Source organism: Corvus brachyrhynchos, unplaced genomic scaffold (assembly GCF_000691975.1).
Source record: "Corvus brachyrhynchos isolate BGI_N302 unplaced genomic scaffold, ASM69197v1 scaffold452, whole genome shotgun sequence".
Classification (NCBI taxonomy): Eukaryota; Metazoa; Chordata; class Aves; order Passeriformes; family Corvidae; genus Corvus; species Corvus brachyrhynchos.
The window spans coordinates 1,712,576-1,731,265 of record NW_008236764.1 but is presented as its reverse complement, the minus strand read 5'-3'; the positions used below and the strand labels follow the sequence as shown (position 1 = coordinate 1,731,265).

Sequence of the window (18,690 nt, the reverse complement as noted above, 5' to 3'; positions counted from 1 at the left end):
CCTCTGACTTGTGTCAGAAGATTTGTGACTGACTGGAGCAACAATGGGGTGGCAGAGAGGGATGAAACTCTTTAAAATGTGACTTTGCTAAATAAGTAAAGATCAGCTTTAAACACAGGGGAGAAAGCAAGACGAGGTACAGCTGAATGACACTGTTTTAAAGAAAAAAATGCAGCCTGGACTTTTCGTCCCTATTCCTCTCCACGACATGCATTTCCTTTAAGGAAAAGGTCATGCCTTCTTTTCCAGGCTGCTACAAGCCTTCCCCAGACAGGAAGCATATCCTGTGTCCTGTTTTCTCCAGAGTCCAGTAGCAGAGCAGATGGGACCGTAAAACTTCCACGTTGCTGCTGCCACTCTGCTGTTTTTAAGTGATCTGAGTACTAAATCTCTGGGTGAATCTTCCCCCCTCTCAATTGTGGTGCAGCCCCAGGGCCTTGCAGAGCTGGCAGCTGCTGGAGATGGCCAGAGGGAGAAATACAAGCTCCTCCCTTCGGAGGTCTGGATGGCTATTTTTGTCAGATATGAAACTGCAGCAGTCATTGGGGGGAGATGTGGGAGGGGGAAAAGCACATGTTCTGTATTTAAAGTTTGTATCTGTGATTTATTCTGGAAGAGAGGGGCATATTTTCCTCATTGAATGAGAAAAAGAGATTTGGAAACTGCAACATACAGCAAATGCCATTTTCCACCCAAGCAATTTCCTTCACAGCTCACACCTAAGAAGTTGTCAAACCCTAGGGGATCAACCCTCCCGAGTCACGCCCTGCTGCCTGCAGCACACAGCAATGTCCAGTACTTTTGGGTGGCTGAGGGAAGTCTGCAAGGGAAATACTGATAAATGTGGGTGTTCAGCTTTGCAATTGATTTTGTTTTCCACTATTTGGCACTTTAAGGCACCAGCTTGCTGTCTGTGGACATGAGCATCCATATTCCTAAGAGGATCACTTCCTCCCACTCCCCGCTCCGCTGAAAATATCCTGGGTGAGAGGAGATGTAGCAAGAAATGCAAATTCTGTCCATTAACAGAAGCAAAGCCATGGCACGCCAGCTGTGGCCAAGGGTCATATGTCTCTCCAGACTCCCACGGCCACACACATCTGTCTTTTCCATTCCCCAGCCTTGCTGCGATATTTCCAATCCATCTTCTAGATAATGGGATTTGGTACCGATTTTCCCCATGTTTCACTGCCATTGCACAATGAAGTGATGCTGTGGCATGACCAGAGCTGCCTGTGTGTCTCCCTTGGCCCTCACCAGCTGTTAGGTTACACAAGTATTAAGGCAAAGAGACTTTCTTTCCTGGGGACATTGCCACTTCTACCCACCTGCTACAGAATCCATGACAAATGATGGCCAGTGCAGGTTTGATCCTGATGGTGCTGGGTATTCTTGACTAACCAGGACTTAAAAGCTTTTTCATCTCTGCCCATGAAAGTGCTGCACTGAGCATGGAGCTGATGGTCTGTCTAACCCACTAGAGCCAGTAGCAGATGCTTAATGGAGAGTTAAAGCACAGGGCAACAATCAAGGGATCTGAGGAATGGGAAAGTTTTGAGCCAGAATTAGTAATTCAGTGTTTAAATGGTTGCCTTGGGGTATAAAAGCTTTTGCATTTACCAGAGTTTCTCATACGAAATACTTTAACCTCCTGCTCACATCGACTCAGCGCTTGGCAGGACTGAGCCTTGGCTGCCTCTCTTCTTGAGCGAGCTCTTTTAACTTCTAGCTGAAAGAATTCAACCTTTGAAGCTCAGCATTACTGAATGCACAGCTGGTGGCAGAGAGCAGGGAACTCCTCTGTCCAGTTCTCCCAGGTAACCCCAGTGCCTCCAGGGGCGTGTGACCATGACTTTATCATTTTGTCCCCTCCATCAGCCAGCTGTGCAGCAGCTGTCCACCCCAGCAACAATAAAGACTTTTGTCCGAAGCCAGCTGTGCAACGCAGCACAGTACAAAGGTGCTGGTAAGCCTAGCCCCTGTCTTGCAATGAAGCCAGGACAGGGAATATCTCTGCCACCCCTTCTTCCCTCCCCATTAAGTAGAGCTCCTACTTGTCAGGCAAAAATATACAGGGTAAGGTTTTAAAGAGTTAAAGCCAGATTGCTGTGTATGACCCTTCTTTATAGCGCATGTGCATCTCCTAGGGAGTGCTTCTTGCTGACTGTCTCCTAAAAGGACTCTCAAGGGCAGACAAGCTAGAAAGACAAGCTTTAAAGCTCCTGCCTGTGTGTTTAACACTCGTGGGTGTAGCAGGGCCACAGGGAAAGAAAACCATGTCTCACGAAAGTAGCCTACTGGGTTTGGAAAGGCAGACATTCAGGTCTTGTGGAAGAAGGAATTAAATTGACAGAGAAGCCCTGTAAAGCTCGGGTCCTGTGGCCTGTTTTATCCAGTTAAGTTTTCTCTTTCACCTATACGGACAGAACCAAAAAAATGCAAAAAGGAAGTGGGCTTTACTCCTCTCTGTCTTGTAACAGACACATATTTGTGTCCAAGCCTTGCCATGGCATGAAGTACAGCACAGCTCTCCCTGAAATAAACTGTAGCTCACATATATCTCAGGGTGGAACTTGGCTCTTAAACAAAATTTAATGGGAGTCTGCTCTGGCTGAACTCTACTTATGACTTCATATTTTCCAGGGCTGTGCTACTGCTGTTGGCTTGTTCATTTTTCTTTCTTTCTTTTTTTTTCATTCTCTTTATACTAATAGGTGTTTCAGTGGGATAACTTGACCTTATGAGACTGTTCCAAAGCATACTTCTCTGGAGGCAGTGGTAAATGGTTTTGATACATTATGAACATTCTTTTGAGAAGTTTGCAGGCTCTCTCATGACTGCTTGAGAAGGCAGACTTTTGCAACCTGCTAGGGAGCATCAACTGGTGAATTAAACTGGGAAGTTAGAAAGCAGAGAAGGTGGGCAGAGGCTATATATTATGTTCCTGGCTTGATTCTATCATATTTCTCATACTCATAAAATGGAGTTTTCAAAACTTTCACCATTGGCCCGACTGAGCAAGCGGAATGTGTGAGAGAACCAATTTCAAAGGAAGCAGAAGCAGTTTCGCAGTGAGAGCCTTTGCAAATTCCACTTGTCTGTGAACCACTTGGTGTTCCACTCTGTGTGTTGGGACAGTGCCCTGCTTTGAGCCAGCAGGGCCAGCAGTGACTGCTGCTGCTTGGCCTCAGAGTCCTGTCACTGCTGATGCAGCTGTGGAAGAGCAGCACCCCTGAAGGAAGGATGGCACAGCTCTGCCCTAGGGTCCTGATTTTGACAGCTGAGAGAGGCACCTGACTTCTTAGTGCATTCCAATATAACCTCACACAGGGAATACTAAGCCCAACTTTTTCCATGGCCTTCTAGAGCTACTGTAGTTCAAAGGAGTCACTAGACTGTGAATGTCTGGAGTTCTCTGCTCTGCTCAGAGCAGTCCAGAAAGGAAGTCTCCAGCTTTAACCAGCTGCTTTTCTCTTAATGCTTTTCTTCTGGGGAACTTGTTTTTCCTGCATGTAGGTTTATGATGTATTTCAGCCACCCAAAAGAGCATTCCTGATTTTTGACCTCTCTGTCTGCACCTAGCAAACCTCTCCCTGTTAATGGATCAACTGACAGTCTGACTACAGGCTGACTTGGATCAATTTGCCAATAAGTAAATAGCCCTCTAAAGCAAACAGTAAATATGAGTAAATAAGTAAATATTAAATGGGGGAAGGGGCTTTCCTTTTGGTGAGCTGGTTTTCTGCTGGATCAGCTTGGAAGGAAAATGTTTAGGAACAAGAATGCCCTTTGCTGCAGGAATGTAGCAGCCAACTCAAATCACAACAATTCACTGTCAACTTTCCTGCATGGATATTTCATACACTTAAGAGCAGCCCAAAGGCTTTACAGTAAGTGAAAAATATGTTGGTCAGAGAAGTACCATAGCAAGCATTTGTTGCTATTGAAAACTACTAGACCATATTTCTTTGCTTAATGACACACATTAATCCTCCATTGAAATTTCCAGGGCTGTCCAAGCTGAATCTGGCTTTAAAGGTATAAAATACAGTCCAAACTATAACAATGTAGCATTCTGAACAAAAAAAGGAGCTGGAAAAAAGTACCAGCAATGTTCCTTTGTTTTTTTCTTTTGCTGTTTAAACCGCTAAGGATGTCATCTACAAGCTTTGAAATGGTTTCCAAAATGTGGCATTTTTTAAATTGGTGACCAAAATATAAATGTTATCCAAGTACCCACTGCTACTTCTGTTTTCAGTCCAGTTTCCTAATGAAATGAGTCTTATGTGTTCCTGCTGTCTATCTGTCTGCTTAATCATCTGTTCATCCATCTGCCACTTCTCATCAAGAACTTTTGGATCCACTGACCAGTTTCAACCAGATTTGAAAGAGAAACAAAAGCCTTGGAAATTATTATAATTTTCTAGGTTGCATGAAAGTCAACACTGTCTACAGAGAGCCATTCTAGTGAACAGTAACACAAAAAGGACTCCTTATTAGAAGATTAAACTAAGTTCTTTGCTACTTAGGAATGTAGTAGCATCAAGTTTTGGCAGTATAAATTTCCTTCCATAGACGTGACTCCAGCTTAACAGGCAAAACACAGAGAGCAAGACACCATCTAAACACCTACAGGAGACATCAAGCCCCTCTGACTAGGGCATGTTCAAAGCTCTTCAAAAAAAAAAAGGTCTCACTACCTCATAGCAAGGTTAAGCCCTCAGAACAAGCTTTGGAAAGGGATGGTTAAGCAGTGCTAACAATAAGGTTTGGGATTTATTCTCCCTAATTATAGACTCTAGAAATCTAGGCTTCTTTAAGCTATTGTAAGTTTGCTTATTAGTTTATGGGAAGGAAATTCCCACACCAGACCAGGATTCACCACACTGTGTGGAGGCTGAATAGATCTTCTTGCAAGAGGGCATGTCAGAACAGAACAGAACAGAATAGCTCCAGTTGGAAGAGACACACAGCTATCATCTCGGCCAGCTGCCTATTAGTATCCTCCTGCAGCACCTGTGGAGACAGCTGAGATCATACAGACTCCTTCCCAGCAGTCAAACATCTCGTCAGGCTGGTTATTAGCCTCCCACCTACATGGTACTTGACATTCGTGTTGCATTAGGAGAGAGGAACATTAGCAATAAACTGTTAATGAAACAACAATATAAGTCTGCACTGAAAAACATTCAGTATATGGCTTCATTGCAGGTCTTCTCATGCTTAGCTCTGTTAATGTGTTCAATATGCTATTTTTCAAATAATGCCAGACAATTGTCCAAAAATAATACACAAATGATCCTTTTTTCCTTTTTTCCCCAACAATTATTGCACAATCTTGTCTGGAATTGCTCAGATGAATGATAGATGGTAAAGAAGTTTTGCTAAAATTCCTCAACTCTGTTCAGACAGCTTGGACTGATACGTAAGTGCTTTTCAGATAATAAAGTAGCCTTTGTCTTTAGAGCAAATATGCAAAAGAAATCTGCATATTCATTAAAGAAACCTTGGGAAATAAGAAATGTTGTTGCCCTGAGCTACTATTTGCCTTGCAAGTTTCTAAGGTGTTCCAATATGTTTTATTTTCTTTGTTTAATATGCTCAATATTCAAAGCATTTGGAAGATTGTTTCCACTACCGATATCTCCATTAATAATATTAATCTCATCTGTGCTCCAGGAAAGATCTCTGTGTCCCTGAAGAGCATATGCTAAACATCCTGACATTTCCACTTGCAACGCACAGTAGACAGTGCCTTAGGCAAGCACTGGTGTATGAGCTGGATGGAGCTGAATACAATTCATATCAAATAAGCCAGGAGACAGAGCACAGAGGACTACCATGTCCAAGAATTATCACCTGTTGGACTGCTTTGCAACAAAATATTGACAGTGGGAATGAACATAAAGGAAGAACCCTGCCCATGTTGGGAAAATTATTACATTTTTTTAAGGACAGGAGCGTGTTGCTACATTCTTTGAACTCTTACAATAATATCAGGCTTTCACCAGTTTCCAGGTGATTTCTAGGTGACATCACTTGTACTTTGATCATATCATCTCTAGTTTAAGCACAAGGTCAAGCTTTTTCATCTCAATGAGAAATAGGCATTTGTCAGCCTCAATAGAATAATGGCCGTGTTTCTATCTCAGCATGTCGGTGTTCATTAAAATGAGTTTTCTGCCAGCAACAGAGCCAGTGAAACACTCTTGCTTTTGGATCTGTGTCTCTGGCCCCTAAATCCCACCCCCAGCATACGGAGGCTCCCTCCCTCAGTGGCTCCCCATGGGGAGGGGGAGCTGCAGGTCCTCTGGATCTCTGTGCCTGATGACTGGAAAGCTTGTGGTTACCAGAGAACTGACTCTAAACAGAGCCTAAAAATGCTGAGTCCTCACTGCCTTTCCTTCAGTGCTCTGCTACTCTGGTCTCCTTTTCCTCTCCAGTCTGCAGTTTTCGTGAAAATTGAAGCAGTCCTTATCTTTGCCTGCTTTTCCTTTAAAAACAGTTGGAGCTGAATAATGGAGTCGAAACTTGTGAAGGATAAAAGGACAGTCAGGCAGACAGCAGGAACAGAGAAAATCAGTGCAAAAATACTGTTGAATGTATTTGATTAAAGTGTTTCAAATTCTAATAGTTCTGACTGTCTTAGTTAAGAGGACTAATTTTAACTAATGTTTGTCTTAGTGCCAAATCCATAAATGCTTAGTGCCATGTCCATAAAAGAGGGTATCTTTCAAATGTAAACCAAAACCTAATCTTTAGGGGTTATTAAGGTCATAAAATCAAGCACAACAACATTAAGAAACAGAGATCACCTTATCCTCTTATGACACGGTCAAAAGGCTTGAGAGGCAGGTCTGAGGGTGGTAGACCTGTTAGGTACAAATTAAAAGCTTGTCTTGGTAAATAATTACAAGCAGTTTAGCAGTTAAGTTGTCTTACTGCTTCATATAACCACTTACACAAGGGATTGGGAAGCAATAATCACATACTCCAAGATCTCTTGGCCTCTGACTTTTCACTTAAAGGTTCTGACTCAAATTTTTATGGTTATGTTTTCAACATAAAAGGTTTAGATCAGTGGGGTATGCTGCTTTCATTAACTGTTTCTAAGAATTATAAGAGAAATATCGGTTACAGGTTGTCAGATGGGCTTTCACTGTGTCCATAGTCAGCAGCTTTGACTACCTATGGTCATCTGCAACACTTGCAATGATTAATCAATTAAGCCAGCAACTAGTGTCTGTTCAGCTTTAACCTCAGTAAAGGAGCAAATGGCTGTTTGTTCCCATTTTCACTCAACAAAAATGAGTAGAACTTAAAAACTGTTGACTTTGGAGGAAAGTCAGTTAGAAATTAGCAAGAATCGTCGGATTCACTGGATATTTAGTGTTTCTTTCAAAACCTTCCCAATTATAAAGCCCTTAAAAGGAGTCCTCTGTTCTGATGAAGAGGGAAGAGGTGGGAGGAGGAGAAGACAAAGGCAGGAAAATGTCCTGATTGTGGACTGTATGCTCAAGATTGATTCATACTCCATTTGTCACTCCTTCCTTAATGAAACAATTCCAGGTCAATTTATCTTCCCCAGGAAGATGTTGTACATGGGCTGGCTCCGAGGAAAAATGTAAATGATGGCCTGGTTACATTAACCTATTTCCATGGGAAAGTAAGGAAATTTTGCAGTGATATAACTATATACCTGAAGCAGAAAAAACAGGACACAAATTCCAAATTGCCAAATGAAGCATTTTTTTAATAGATTAGACCTTCTTCCAGGTCTTCACACTTCATGCACCTTTGTGTGATAAGGAGGCGACATTTGCTCTTCAGACATTGAGCATCTTTCCCATAGGAGCATGGCAAAAAAACAGTCACCATGCGCAAGCAGCAGAGTGCTTCACAGGGTGGTCCTTGGTAGCTCCCACATCCCATCTCTAAAGACGATTTCTACAGCATTCTCTTGTGAGCTTCACTGCCTGCTTGCCAAGGGGCTCCTGTACCAGGGAGGCGGCTCCTCTGCCAGAGGGGCAGCTCCTTTCTCTGTCTGCTCTCTGCTCTGAGCTTCTTCTGCCAGCCCTGAAACATTCTCACCCTTCCTGCTGCAATAAGCAGAGACAGAACTGTCTAAATTTCTCTTCCAATTTTTTACTGTATGTATACATCCTTGTGAGTACACGGGACACATTAAAGTCTGTTACCAGAGGGCACGTGGGCTGACAAAAAGCTGTCTCTCAAGTACTGTGCTGAATGGGAGCTTTAAGGTTGTAACATTTATAGTACACCTAAGGGGGAATTGCCATTGTAATGCTCTTACAGGATGCCCTTAATTGCCATCAGAATTGGTGGTAGGTATTCAGAAACCCTGAGGAAAGGAGCTAAAGTCTCCAGTAACAAATAAAAAAAAAAAAAAAAAAAAAAAAAGTATGTGGTTCAAACTGTTCAAACTGAAAGGGGAATTTGAGGAAGCTGTCAGTTCTTTCAGGGGATAAACGGAAAAGTTAGTTTAAAAAGAAAAATGTGGGGGTTTTTAGTTTATATAACTTTGTAAAACAAAACTTGCTTCTGTTTTTAAATTCGATATGTGGCTTTTATTTCAAAATATAGAATATCTGTTCATTTTTAAAAAATCTTTACTTTTTTTTAACCTAAAATAGTTTCCCAAATTTCATTAATATTTTCTTCTTTCCCCTCTTATCATTAAGGGATATAATATGATTACTTTTTGACAAAATGACTTTTAGTGTATCTCTCCATCTCTGATTTTCCCCAAGACCCAGGGCAATTCAGCTTCGCAAAAGAAAGAACACTGTGCAAGTGAAGCCATTGCTTCCACAAACATTATAAAACATATTTTCTCTTATTTACTTCATCACATTCTAGAATGGTGAAAAAATATTTTGCTAACACTGTGTACCAGAATCAAATGAGAACTTCTAAAATTATGTGACAATCCTAACCTAATTAAACTAATTTGATAATTGCTTTTTGTCCATACTATATTACAAAGTGTCAAAAATCTTAAACAGACCTTTATTTGAATTAAACTGTATACTTTGTCCGCTTAGAATTAATGATGAAGTACTTGTTAGCTGGGATAGCAAGAGAATTGGGCCCAGAGCATTTTATTTTGTAGATAGTTTTAATCTGCATGATGTAACTTACATTTGGAACACATCTTATTTACTTGCTCAAAAGATCATGTGATTGTTGTTGTTATATGACACCATTACTGTCCTTATAATAATTTAGTATACAAGTGGCAGCCAAATTATTCTGTCTCTTTTCCAGATTGACAGATGAGAAACTGTTCCTTAATTTTAAAAGAACAGCCTTGATGTGTTTCATAGTCTAATGGGAGATGACGATGACTTTTTCAGCCAAATATGTCAAATTGATGGGTTCAGGCTGATGACCCTTCGGGATAAAAGATGCCAGCTCTAGCAGGGCACTGCACACTTACTAGAAAATATTAAAATAGGTAATGACTTTTTTTTAATTCAGAAAGGCCTCACTGTGATGCATCTGATATTGTAACGGGCCAGAGAGCAGCTTGAGCAATTAGCATATTTCTAACATGAAGTTTTCAGAAGTTGGTTCAGCTCATTTTTACAGATGCAGCTGCAGTGAACCAGTTCTAACTATAGCTTGTAAATTAAATCAGTGTGCTAAGGTTAATAGATTAATGATTTTCTCATGAATGCAGTGTGTTGGCAAGGCACAAATATAAACCAAAGGGCAAGGAGGACATACCACTGTTGCATAAACAATGGCGGTGTTAAGATTTCATTAGTTCTTCTATACTAAATGTGTGGTAAGAAAAGTCTTGCTTCAGTAAAGACAACACAGACACATTAGGACCTGCTTTTCCAGTCAAGAGGAACAATGACTGCAGAAGAGCATAAAAAGAACAAAAAGAGCCCCTGGGAAAGGAACAGTTATGATAAATACATTTTTATATACAGAATATTAAAAAAAAATTAAAATTGCAGTAATTATAGTAAAGGCTTTTAACAACTGCAAAAGCTTCCTGGTAGACTCCATATACTCCTCAGTGCTTTCAGAAGTTTATAACGTTTTACGGAACCCAATCAAATACCTTAGTATTATCTTGAGTGGAGGCAGTTAGAACCTCACCTAAGGTCTTTACATAAAAAGGCAGTCATCTTTTTAAATTACAGCTCTTTAAAAGTAAGGAAAGATTAGTATGGTATGTTGTGCTAGGCCAATTGATACAAGCCAAATAAAATGAAAGAACAATCAACACTGAGGCAAAACCTTCCTCTGAATTCCCTCTCTATCTGGCCTGAGTCATGAACTGGACATCATTCAGTTTGAACATCTCCCTTGTTTGATTCACTCCCTTGGGTGATTCTGCAAAGCACATCCGTGGATACACTGAGATAAGGTTGGGTTGTTCCTCATCTGGAAAGTACCACTAGCAGCAGCTTTTCACAAAGCGATTAGGTGAGCCGATTAAAGATGAAATCTTCCTGTGTGTTTCCTAGTCTGCTTGCCTAGGAAAGCCCTGAGAAGGAAATCACTGCCTTGAGGTGTTCAACCCACCATTCACATGGATCGAACGAATTTCAAGCACTTCTTATGCAATGAACGGTACATCAAGAGAGAAAATGGGTTGCCCAAAAAAGCACTTAAAGACCTACTTGAGTGTAATTTAGCAGCCAAGGCTTTGTCTGAGAGTGTAACCTTGCAGTCAGCAACGGACCATTGTGTAAGAGGTGGCTGGGGTTGCTAAGAATCAAAAGCACAAGCTTGTGGGTAGGAAAATCCTGAAAGACACGAGCAGGAGCAGTGCTGCCTAACTGCTGTCGAGTGGCTTTGAAACCTGTGCTGTCAGAGCTGCTTACCACACACCGATATCTGTATACTCACCCAGTCTGACAAACTCCAAAATGCAGGAACACCCACAGCTCCGTGGGAATCATGGCAATGTGAGTTGCAATCTCAGGCTTTTCCTTCTCTGCTCAACACTACCAGCTTTAGTCTGGAACTTTATCTTAGGAAATTGGAGAGGCCTTGAGAAGTTTGGGGTAAGGTCTATGTTAAAGCATCAAATTGCCCTTGTGGAGTGAGCAGTAGGGATTTGGCAGTTCACAACCGTAGATTAGATCTATCCTGTAGGTGTGATTCCCATGCACTCCTGTCAAATGTGCCCAATGGGGATCCTTTTGCAGGTACAGTTTTCCTTTCATGCCTTTTCCGTGTGTAAATCCATAGCAATCAAACATGTAGGTGCTTAAATTGTCAACTAAGAGTGCTGACTGCAAAACCACCAAGAGTAAAAATACTGGACTTGTCTTCTGGAAACTAATTTAGCAGACAAAAATGATGCCTGAAAATTAGAAAGTTTGATGCTTTCTACAAGTTTCTCCCATCTGCCTCTGATAGTAACCACAGAATCACTTAAAGGTATTGTTTTCTGCAAGTAGCAAGATCTAAACTCTGAGCCTTCTATGCTGAATGGGAGAAAGTATTTGGGGAATTAATATGCCCCTTCCCACCATCATGTAAGTTGAACAGCTTGTCAGTTGGAATGCCTTAACATGGTTTGGCTTCTAAAGTAACTCACTGATAGGTCTTGCATCTTTATCAGGACTCTCCATAATACTTTGTGTTTTCCTTAAAGACCTGTTTTCTGGTGTCACAAAATCATGCCAAAACAGTTTCCACCTACAAAGTACATTTAGTCCTTGGTATTGTAAAGAAGGACTGGAAAGAACTACTTGAATGAAGCTCAGATACAAAAGAAAGTGTAAATTTAAAAAAAAATAAATTATTTTAAAGCCAGTGTCAGAATTCTGGGGCAGGAAGTGATTTATGGCTTTTAGTGGTTCAGATTTGCAATTTATAGAAGAAAAGGAACCATTACAGCTGTCAGAGAAGTGCACAGTAAAAGTAGGAGAGTGCTGAATCTCAAGCAAAGATTTTCAGTGCTGGACCTGCCTGCTTCAAACAAGTGTTCCTCAGTCAAAATGGAAAAGGATAGGTTAAAACTGGGGGGAGGGAAGGAACTACTAAAATTCATAAAAATCGAGTTTTATTGGAAAATAGCACCAGGAGGAGGAAGTTTAACAAATTTACCAACAAATTGAGCAGGAAAAAGTCACCACTGGCCATGTTAACACACAAACCAGTTGTACTGATTTGCCACCTGGGAAGCAAAAAGCTAGAGATCTGCTTGCAGTATTTAAGTCAGGAATATTTCTGAGGCTTTCAGAGTCTGCTGCTTTCTCAGCAGGATGTGACTGATGAGGATGAGACAGGTAGCAATTGTCATTCTATTGCAAAAATCCCTTATCTGTAAGTTTATGAGCAAAATGGGAATTTGATGAATTTCAGGTCACGACACATTTCGCGTCATTCTGGCTTTTAGAAATATACTTTCCAACAACAGACAATTTGATTTGCATGTTCTATTCTTGATTTAGTCAACTCATTCTGATGGCCAGATATTTTATGAAAAACAAGTTTCCCCAAAATCTTTTGATTTCTGCGTGTCATGGTAACCAATGGCAGCATATAACAAGAATGTTTAAACACTTTCAGAACCAGACTGTAGCTGGACAAGGGCAAGTAAAACAGAGAGAGAAAGTTTTGCAAGGACAATTTAGCAACAGATAACACAAAATATGTCCTTGAAACAAAGGGAAACAATGAAAACAGGTGCAACAGCAGCTATTGAAACACAGACCTCTGAGCACTCTGCATGTGAAGAAGAGAAGAATGAAGAAGGTACAAGAAGGTCAAAGCCATTGCTGAGCTAAAAATTCCTTCAGTAAACTGGATGTCTTTTCTGCCTCAGAAAGTGAAGATTCAGTCCTACAGTAATGCACTGTATTTCTCATATAGACTGAGTTTAGAGAGGCCATGCTGATGTTCCTGGCCAAGCATGGATTCCCTTCTGGACAGCAACTGCTGTTTCAGTCCTGCTCAGGGAAGAGGGTCTCATTCCATCACACATGCCTTGCGTTTTCCTCAATATTTCAGGAAGGGTGACACTGTTTGAACCTCAAACAACCCCAACACTTTCGCACCTGCCTAGCACTGCTGTGCTATTGCCATGAATCACATAGCTATTTTTGGACAAAGGGAAATTTCAGAGACAGTGAAACAGGGATTAAGGGTGTCTCTGTGCTCTCCATCAACATTGCTCCTAAACTGATCTGGGGAGCAGACCTTGGAAATGTCTGGTCATTGGTGGTAGCTGCAATGTTCTGGCACTCTGACTGATGCAGCAAAAGGCTGCCTGGTAGGGCAGCAAGCCTGTTCTGTAGTCAAAAGAGAACACTCAATGGGGTAGTCAGGCCCTGGTGCTCCCAGTGAAATGGGGACTGTGGTGCGGGAAGCCACGTTATGGTGTCAGCTGGTTGCTGAAGGGCACAGCAATGCCAGCTTAGCAGATCAGTGCCAGCTACACCATAGCTCAAGATGAGTCTGGCATTCTGTAGCAAACTTAGAAAGTACAGCATGGAAATGAAAACTTTTCTGACAATTGATGATACTGTATTCCACTATCAAAAAGCACTGTGATGGCAAGTACTAGAGATAAGACACCTGCTTGTAATCTGAATCTGAGAGGCACCTGGGAATCCCAGGTAAGAGCAGAGAGTTACTCATAAACGTTTATAATTAAAGGGATAATAATTTGATCTGGAATTAATGCTTCGCAGCAAGCTGTGTGGCTAGGGAAGCACTTTAGAATTCACACCTTCAAGTATTTGATTGCTGTAGAGGAGCCTGCTTTTCTGGCAAGCAGCATGTATTTGGTGTGTAAAGGAATACAGAGCATTTTGACCTTGAGGCAATTAATCTCTTCTGAGCATGTGGGTTTTGAATGGACGTAGACATAATTAGAGTTTTTAAATTACAGAAGGTGTGCTCAATCTTTCCATCAGTACATAGATGGAAGAAAATGCAGGAAGGATCTCTGGGGGAGAGAAAAGCGCTCCTACTTTCTAGAAAAAGCACCTCCCATGCTTGAGAATAAGTGGATCCTTTGAATCTCAGCTCTCCTCAGTTTGTTGCAAACTGATGTTAGAGACAGAGCAAGGAGAAAACTGCTGGTAGTGTTTTGTCCTTGAATCACATATACAGATATAGCAAAAGGTATCCCATGTATCAACCATAGTGCCACTGTTGAGTTTATAGAAGGATTTGGAGTTAGATTTTCACCTTTTCCAGAGAACTTTTCTATCTACTGCACTTACCAAAGGGAAATTAAAAAAAAAAAGACCTCACATAAAGCTTTTTGTCTTATTCAAAAACCAGTGTCATTTAGAATTATATAAATAGTACAAAACTAAACAGAGAAAGGAGTGTCCTGTCATTATCCTAGCATAGAAAAACTCGAGGAGTTCATCACCCTCTCAGACATCTAGATAACGCAGGACTAGGTGAGCTGATACTACTGGCATGGAATAAGGAGCAGAAAACAATTCAGAATTGTATCCTGATCACCTAAGTGGAAGTTGGTGAAGAAATTCTTGTCTGTATGTGTTTACTTATATTTAAGGTCTATCTCAAACAATAAAGAGAGAAATATCCTCACTGGGTTTTGGGATGTTTTTTCATCTCCTCTTTAAAAAGCTTTGCCTATTCATTAGTTGTTTTGGGTATTCTTATTAAGTGCTATAATTAAGATCAAAGTGTAGTTCAAATTCTAGCTGCTCTTTCTTACAACATCTCAGACCAGTTTCTTACCTCACAAATAAACATGGTCAGGTACTTCTCTTTTACAGTTGATTGTAAAGGTTTTTTGGGTTTTTTTATAAATTATAATCTAACAAACAATGTTATTTGATTTATCAACACTGACTCCAGACTTACTCTAAGTGGACACTGTATTTTATGCCACACACGTGAGAGGCTTGCCTTGATTCCAAATGTAAGCTTAAAAGAAAACAAATGCTAAGAAGAAAAACAGGACATTGCATATAAATAAATACTAATTGAAATCAATACATACAGATTAATTTGCATCAAATCAAGATCCAGACCATACTCTGAAGAGCCATAAATGGGAAAATAAATAGACATCAACCTTTTTTTCCCAAAACTACCTCTCTGAGAGTAATCACAGTACCTAAATGCTCTTAATTTAATCATTCACTGGAGGATGTTACAGGTAAGTGCTCATAATAAACAGTAGGTGTTGCCCTGAGGGCCACGATAGTTTGCATAATGTGCTAGCTATTTATTTTCCAGTGTTATGGTGGCAGAAAACTGTTACAGTATGGCTAACTCTAATGTGAAGTTTCATAAATGTCTTTTGCTAACAAGAGATATTGATCAAGGTCTGAGTTTCACAGGTTAAAATAATACAGCACCGCCAGTACAGTCACTGCTGCTCTATATGATCCAATTCCTTTTTTATAATTAACTTTTGTATGTTCTATTCTATTTATAGATGGAGAAGTGGAGAGCCCCACAGCTGGAGCAGATGTGGCTGTTATTGGAGGTGAGTACCAGACGGTACTAAGCAGCACAATAAGAATTAAAACAGCAGGTTTGTTGATTTCTTGCATTTTGCAAATCCCCTACTTTGCTGACAAGACAACAGGAGCGGCACAATTAGAGTTAATTAGGCCAGTGGGAAATCTGCTCCCAGAGGGGCTATTGCAAGATAACGAGATGAGATAATGAGCATAAGCCATATACTGAGCAGTAACACCCCCATCCATTCCCCATTTCAGGACAAACAAATACCAAACAGTCCTGATTTCCTTCAGTATTCACTGGGTCAAGCTTCAGTACAGAACTGGTGTAGCACTTTTGATTTGAGCAATGTTAGCTTACACCAGCCGACCCTTTGTTGTTACAGAATTCACCACACTATATTTCCTGGTGCTCCATTAAAGCTCTCTCATGCATTTAAACTAAATACAGTTGTCAGAATAAATGAGCAAAGCTATGTTCACGGAGTGAACCTGTCTTTTTATTTTTATTGTGTTTGTTCATTTCCATGCTAACACACTAATTTCAGTCATTCACAAGGGGCTACACCAATCATTAGTGCAAATTGGTGAGGTTCTGCTATATTTCCCTCAGGTCCCATCTCCTGTAACTTTAATTTCGGCTTTCTATGAACAAGTAGCAGGTAAATTGATTTGTACTTAGTCCCTTAAGCTTATTAATATTGTGCTACATCTAAAGCCTATTAGAGCCTCTTGTGTCAAGGGATAGCAGCGAGGTCCTAAAAATTGATGAAGCCCACACTGTAACCATGATATTATTTTAAATCTGGAGTTCTTTGTATAAGGAATTTCATTTCTGCTAGCAGTAACTTCACATTCCAGAACCAGACACCATGAAATCTGGGGGATAATGTTAAGGAGTATGTTTTAAGGCAGAGTTATAATCTTTATTTACTCTGCTAATATTCTGTCTATTCCTATGTTTTCACACCAGTAGGGTATCCCCACTCAGTTTACTGATACTGATAAATCTAAAGCTTTGAAGATACTCACTCTCGCCGCTTATCTTGACTATAAGATGCAGAAAAGAGATACTCTCTACCTTCCCCTCATTGCCTCTGCAGAGTAGGCAGCATTTCCAGAGAGCAATTCTGAGAAAATGTAGAGTTCACTTCTGGAAGACAAAAACAGACACACTCTTCACTGACAGCAGAGGAAGCCCTAGGAATGTTCCATTCTAGTTTTTTTTATTGTGTGTTTCTTTAATGTTTGGTTTATTAATAAGAATATAGAATCACCTCAGTATCATGTACTTTTACAGAATCACAGCAAAAGCATTTATAAGCACATCCTGGATCCATGAAAAAAAACATGTTTAAAAATTACAAAAGTCATGCAACTTGAATGAACTTCAAAACAATTTATTTTCAGGATTTTTAAGTCAAAAATTTGAGCTGGGAGGAAAGGGTTAGAGTTTGTAGGTTTTTTAACAATGGACTTGTCATGGACTTGTCATTCCTTGGACTTGTCAGGACTTGTCTCTTTTATCGACTTCTACCTTTCACAGTAGAAAAGGATCTTGAATTTACTTTCTTTCACTAGGAGTGCTTCCATTCACCATTTGGTCCTATGCACACTGGGTTCATCCATAGAAATTTTTGTCCAGTCAACACATAGCTGGAAATTAGCCTTAGTGCAGGAGACAAGAAGGATCTACCCAGAATCCCTTCCTTCTGCTAGGTGTCACTTCCACATTCATTACAATCAGACTTTCTTAATTAGAGCACAGCATGAAATGGCAGCTTGAAAAGACAGAGCAGTTCCAGAGCCACACAGCTCCTGCTATTTGTTTAATGTCTTCTTGGAAATACTCTGCCCTGAACATTTCCTGAAATTGAGAACACTCGAGAAGGCAGGGTTGGGTTGCCTGCAACACCGGGTATATGTTACCAGAAGGAGGAAGGAAACCTATTGGTTTTCCTTTATGTTCTTTCTCTTCATTTTGCAGTGACCTTTTAGCTCCAATGTGTTCAATCAAACCAAGCCACTGATTTGAAAGAAAGCTAGTGAGAATTTGTCCTGTATTCCTGCAGTATCTATACCCTATCTTGGTTTTCCCAGTGTGTTCTGACTCTGGCCACTGCAACATGCAAACATCTTACAACACATGGGCTTTTCCCCACCGAGCGATTCAAGTCATGATGTCTGGCTGTGAGTTTATTACTGGTGATACATTTAAGTGGTCTCTTTCCAGGTGTGATTGCTGCCGTGGTATTCGTCCTCATTTGCCTGCTGGTGGTGATGGTCCGGTACATGTACAGGCACAAGGGCACCTACCACACCAACGAGGCCAAAGGAACTGAGTTTGCCGAAAGCGCAGATGCCGCTTTGAAAAATGACCCCGCTCTCCAGGAAGCAGTGGATGAGAGCAAAAAGGAATATTTCATCTGAGAGGCAAGGATTTCCATGGAGACTTCCCCAAGGGAATCAGTCAGAAATATAACATCAACAGAAGTACTAAGAGGTGGATAATATGAGGATACAGGCGAGCATCCTAATTGAAAAGTATCTCTTTACTTTTTTTTGTCACTGGGTTGTTTCTTTTCCTCTAGCAGTGAAGAACTAAATGCCAGATACTTGCCTGTTGATTTTATTAGCAACACAGCTGGTCACAGTTGAAATCAATATCAGATAAGAAACAAAATCTCAGTATGAGTGATACACCAAAACCAGATAAAGATAGCAAATGTCAAGCCTTGACATTTGGTGAAAATAGCAGATGCCAAATGAAAACATCCTCTTAGAGTTAATGATGCATCCTATTCTGATATGATGAAGAACTACCTGAAATTGAATTTCAAATGGTAACAGAACAAACATTAAACTAGATAAAGCTGATCTAGCTCAAAACAAAAATAAATCTATAGTCCAGATACACCCCATCCCCTTAAATGTGCATTTTTATTGGAACAGGGGAGTTTATTTTGTTTGTTTGGGGATTTACACTGGGATTTTTTTTTTTTAATTTTTGAATTTTATATCTATAAAAAAATCAAAGACACTTCAAAGAAATAAAACTCTTGGAAAACATGGAAAAAGTAAGAATGAAGGATTTATTACTGACTTTCTCTGCATGGCAGCTTGAGAACTGCAAAACGCTGGAATTTACAATGTAGTATATAATAGCCAGTGGATGTACAAATATGATTCCAGTTAGTCAGCAGGTTCTTGGCACACATGCACAGATAGATATTAAAAG

General features: G+C 40.4%; 1 protein-coding gene across 1 annotated transcript in view; it reads left to right on the top strand.

Moving 5' to 3' along the window:
* The window catches only part of GYPC (glycophorin C (Gerbich blood group)), a 28,531-nt gene extending 10,443 nt beyond the window's left edge, over window positions 1–18,088 (top strand). Inside the window, exons 2-3 of the mRNA XM_008644839.2 lie at window positions 15,425–15,475; window positions 17,686–18,088. Of these exons, the coding sequence (XP_008643061.1) occupies window positions 15,425–15,475; window positions 17,686–17,882 (248 nt within the window). The 3' untranslated portion in view covers window positions 17,883–18,088. The remainder of the gene's footprint in view (window positions 1–15,424; window positions 15,476–17,685) is intronic.
* The last annotated feature ends 602 nt before the right edge of the window (window positions 18,089–18,690 follow it).